Raw genomic sequence first — 5,257 nt, 5'->3', positions numbered from 1 at the left:
CTTAAACATAGTTAAATTATCTAAGTTATAATCATTATCCAAGTTGTCTTCATGTATTCTAATAAAATAATATTATTATAAAATAATATTAAGATAATAATAATAATTATTATTATAATTATAATAATTTTAATTAGCTCGATTCTTGGATCATTGGATTTGTAAAATGCAAATATGAAATTCAAACTAATTAAGATAAGATTTAATTGGTTTGGATTGGATTTGATCCAATTAAGGAAATAACCAAATTAACTTAATTAATTTGATTTGGATAATTGATTTTTATCAAATTATCTGAATTGACAAATACCCTATCAATAAATGTAAAATTAAATAAGCCAAAAAATATATTTCAAATACAAATGTGACTTTTTTTTAAAAAATTTATATTTTAAAAATAAAAAAACTAACATGAGAGGGTTAACTCATGCAACCCATGTACCTACACACTCATGCACATGTGCTAATGAAAGAGAATAATTTTATCCAATTTTTTTAAAAGTATTTTTTATATTTTATTTAAATATTTTAAATAATCAACCATGAAGATAAAAAGAGCAAGTCAAATTTCTATTTTTGATTTCTTGATTTTATACAAACAAAAAATTTAAAATATTTAAATATAGTGAAAATGTAAAAAAATATTGATAATTTAATATTTTATTAAAAAATTATTTAATTATATTATGAGTAATCTAAAATATATATTAATCTTTTTTTTATTAAATTATATAGATAAATAGACTAGTTTATTAGTGACAATTTTTTTTTATAAATCTAAGCTCAATATTTTAAGTAAATATATATTTTTTAAAACATTAAACTTGACTTTTTTTTTTATTAAATTGGTCATGCATGTCAAATCATAAACATCAGTTTAAAGTTATATATAAACATCAGTTTAAAGTTTTTAAAACACTAAATGACTTACTAAGAATAAATTAAATAGATAATTATTATATTTTTTTACGTTAAAAAATAAAATTATTTTGTAAGTAGTTTCTTCTCAAATTTTAGAATAAAATGAAAAGAATATATAAATAAAGAAAAAATTATATAAAAATGGAAATAAAAACGGTTACCGAAAAGTGTATATATTATAAATTATAAAATTTTTCATTATTTTTAATTAATCATTATGATTAAAAAAATTACAATATGTTTAGTTTTTAATTTAGTTATACAATTTAATTCAAAATCAAGTATAAATAAAAAATAAAAAATATTATTATCCTATGAATTGCTTAAAATTTGAATATTAGAGTAAAACTATATATTGTTTAAAGGTGACATTTTAATGTGAGAACATAAAATATATGTGTAAACACCTCTTGTTTTTATCTTATTATAAATATTATAGAAATGAATATATTTTTTTAGAAAAATTAAAAACAAAGGAATACTATATATATTAGTAAGAATAAGCAAGTATTCTCTACTGCATTATATTAAAAAAAATAAATAAAAAAAAAAGAGAAATTATTCATTAAAAAATTGAGAAAAAAAAGTATTGTATATAGTATAGAATGAAACGTGTCGTTTTAAGTTCCAAGAAGAAGAATAGAAGCCGCTGCGCTTGTGTGACCGCATTGCTATCTCTTTCTTCTTCATTTTCTTCTTCTTCCTTCTTTCCCCTTCCCATTAGGGTTTTCTCCCAAACCTCTTTTCCTTTCTTCTCAGGCACCGCTCCGCACCGAATCCAACCCCATTCCTCCACACGGTACTATGTTTCCTTCCTTTCTGCCACTCATTCTCAATGCTTAACCCATATATATTCTCCAAAATTCTTCTTTCGTAAATAAAAAAATTGATTTGTATTTCGAAGCTTGTAATAGAGAATTCTCTGTCTTTACATCCGCAATTGCTTAATGGGTGTTTCGAACTCGCGTCAAAATCATGCCTTTATTTATGTACAATTGTTTTTTGTTTGAAAAAGTGGAGTGATGTTTTAGGTTTACCTTTCTTCTTGTTATTCTATGATTGTTTTTATTTTTAGCAGTGCCATTGGTATTGGTGATGGGGTTGAATGGTCTTGGGGTTATCCGTGTTGGTGTTTGATTTCATGACAGGAGTGGGAGTTTGCTTGCTGGCAAATGTTGGAATTTTGGTGAATTAAGAAGACGTTAAAGATAAAATTACTGAAGGGGTCTTATTTTGAGATTTAAAATTTTGTAGCAAATGTTCACTTTTAAATTATTAAGGAATTCTAGGATAATGGTCTAAAGTAACTAGAGGAAGTTTGGTGCCTTTGATTGATTTTGATTCTCTTGAATCAGGGCTTTGTAAGTATGTTTTATCCTTGGCTTCAAAATGTTGAAGTTTGGATTTTGTCTCTGACCCTTCAAATTGGGATGCAGAGTCAATTAATTTTAATTGTGGTCTAGTTGAGACATTGATAGGTATTGTGGACTAAAATTTTTCTATTGTATGTTGGATACTTGGACTGGGTAATTAATGTGGTTAGTCATTGGTAGAAGTTGAAGAGTGAATTATACTTTTGCATTTTTTCTTCTTAACTAGGGCATTGTCCCTTTTTCCCTTTTAATTTATGGTACCATTTCTTTTTATTATTATTTAGACTTTTTACGGTTTCACCTTTATGAACGCATGAGCACTCACACATAGTAGGAAGTACATAGATGCAATCCTGTTCATTGTATTTTTATCCCTCTAAACGGAAATAGTTGAATTAACTTTAATGGGCGGACTTTTGTTACAGGTTCATGTGATGGACATGTCTGATGCTGTCATTGTCAAATCTAGTAGGTTGAAATCTGTTGTGTGGAATGATTTTGATAGGATAAAAAAAGGCGACACCTGTGTGGCTGTTTGTAGGCATTGCAAAAAGAAACTGAGCGGATCAAGCACCAGTGGAACATCACATCTAAGGAACCATTTAATCAGGTGTCAGAGAAGGTCTAGCCATGGCATAGCACAATACATTTCAGCAAGAGAAAAGAGAAAGGAAGGAACTCTAGCAATTGCAAATTTCAATTTAGATCAAGATTCAAACAAAGATGATAATACCCTTAGTCTTGTGAATATTAAATTTGAGCAGACACAGTTGAAAGATGACTCTGTCAACACTGGAACTAGTAACTTTGATCAAAGGCGGAGTCGATTTGATCTTGCTCGTATGATAATTCTTCATGGATATCCATTGGCTATGGTTGAGCATGTTGGTTTCAGAGCTTTTGTTAAAAATCTACAGCCATTGTTTGAGCTTGTGACATTGAATAGGGTTGAAGCAGATTGCATCGAGATTTATGATAGAGAGAGAAAAAAGGTGAATGAGATGTTGGATAAATTGCCTGGGAAAATCAGTCTTAGTGCTGATGTGTGGACTGCTGTTGGAGATGCAGAGTATTTGTGTTTGACATCAAATTATATAGATGAATCTTGGCAGTTAAGAAGGAGAATATTAAATTTTATAAGGATTGATCCTTCTCATACCGAAGATATGCTTTCAGAAGCCATCATGACTTGCTTAATGGATTGGGATATTGACCGTAAATTGTTCTCCATGATTTTGGATAGTTGCTCTACCTGTGATAACATTGCTGTTAGAATTGGTGAGAGGCTTCTGCAAAACAGGTTTCTTTATTGTAATGGTCAATTATTTGATATACGCTGTGCTGCAAATGTTATTAACTCAATGGTTCAGCATGCTCTGGGAGCTGTAAGTGAAATAGTCAATAAGATTCGCGAAACTATTTCTTACATTAAAAGTTCACAAACTATACTGGCAAAGTTCAATGAAATGGCTAAAGAAGTTGGTATCATGAGTCAGAAGGGCTTGTTTCTAGATAATCCATCGCAATGGAATTCCACATACTCAATGCTTGAAATTGCCTTAGAATTCAAGGATGTTTTAATTCTCTTGCAAGAAAACGACACTGCCTACAAAGTCTGTTTATCTGATGTAGAGTGGGATAGAGTCACTGCAGTTACTAGCTACTTGAAGCTTTTTGTTGAGGTTATAAATGTTTTCACTAAGAGCAAGTACCCAACTGCAAATATATATTTCCCTGAGCTCTGTGATGTTAAGTTGCATTTGATTGAATGGTGCAAGAATTCAGATGAGTATATCAACTCTTTGGCATCAAGATTGAGAAGCAAGTTTGATCAGTATTGGGAAAAATGTAGCTTAGGGTTGGCAGTTGCTGCGATGTTGGACCCTCGATTCAAGATGAAGTTGGTAGATTATTATTATCCACAAATTTATGGCAGCATGTCTGTAAGTCGCATTGAAGAAGTCTTTGAGGGTGTGAAGGCTCTATACAATGAACATTCTATAGGCTCCCCATTAGCTTCTCATGATCAAGGTCTGGCCTGGCAAGTTGGCAATGGTCCACTTCTCTTACAAGGTTCTGTGAAGGACTCCAGGGACCGGTTGACGGGGTTTGATAAATTTCTCCATGAAACTTCACAGGGTGAAGGCACAAAATCAGATCTAGACAAGTACCTGGAAGAGCCTCTCTTTCCGCGTAATGTTGATTTCAACATACTGAATTGGTGGAGAGTTCACACTCCCAGGTATCCTGTGTTGTCCATGATGGCACGAAACGTTTTGGGAATTCCAATGTCAAAAGTTGCACCGGAGTTGGCTTTTAATTATGGTGGAAGAGTCCTTGATCGTGATTGGAGCTCGCTTAATCCTGCTACTGTCCAAGCTTTGGTGTGTTCACAAGATTGGATACGGAGTGAACTGGAAAATTAGATTGCTTTTTCCCTGCATTCTAATTGTACATGCCAATTCTCCCCATAGATATATCTCCATTGTAAGTTCTATCTCCTAACTCCATATTTCAATTTTCCTGACCTTTTTTTGTGCTGGTTCTATATTTAGCCATAATGCAACTTAGCAAGTTATTTTATGATTCTTTTACATTAGTTTTTACTAAGTTGGTAATGGTAATCTATGGCTTCTTGGAAACACAGTTTCTTATCTTGCGTGGCTTTAGAACTATAAAACGTTTGTCTACATAAAACGACCATTCATCTCTAGTGCAAATTATTTTTCAAACGAAGCCAGTGCCATTGGCTAGTGTTTATAATCTGACCAACTATCAGTAGAAAAATGGTAGCAACATACTTTTTAACTTGCTCTTTTAAACACACTTTTCTGTAGGTTAAAATTTATCAAATCTAATCAAGTTAGGTTATGTGGCTCTCACATTCCATTTATCATATTTTCTTTTTGTAATTTCTAGCAAGTGTAAATTAATTGGTGTAAAAAAAAGTGATAAATTAATAA

At 30.9% G+C, this 5,257-nt stretch overlaps 1 protein-coding gene across 1 annotated transcript; it reads left to right on the top strand.

Annotated features, from left to right (window-relative positions):
* The first annotated feature begins 1,545 nt into the window (after window positions 1-1,545).
* Window positions 1,546-4,877, top strand: LOC109814678 (zinc finger BED domain-containing protein RICESLEEPER 2). Its single transcript, XM_020379165.3, has 2 exons — window positions 1,546-1,720; window positions 2,720-4,877. Exon 2 carries the CDS (start codon window positions 2,729-2,731, stop codon window positions 4,718-4,720), a length of 1,992 nt encoding a protein of 663 aa, XP_020234754.2. The 5' UTR covers window positions 1,546-1,720; window positions 2,720-2,728; the 3' UTR covers window positions 4,721-4,877.
* The last annotated feature ends 380 nt before the right edge of the window (window positions 4,878-5,257 follow it).

The sequence above is a fragment of the Cajanus cajan genome, chromosome 2 (genome assembly GCF_000230855.2).
Source record: "Cajanus cajan strain Asha chromosome 2, NIPB_CcT2T_4, whole genome shotgun sequence".
NCBI lineage: Eukaryota > Viridiplantae > Streptophyta > Magnoliopsida > Fabales > Fabaceae > Cajanus > Cajanus cajan.
The sequence above is the reverse complement of the archived record's forward strand: the minus strand, read 5'-3'. Positions and strand labels throughout refer to the sequence as shown.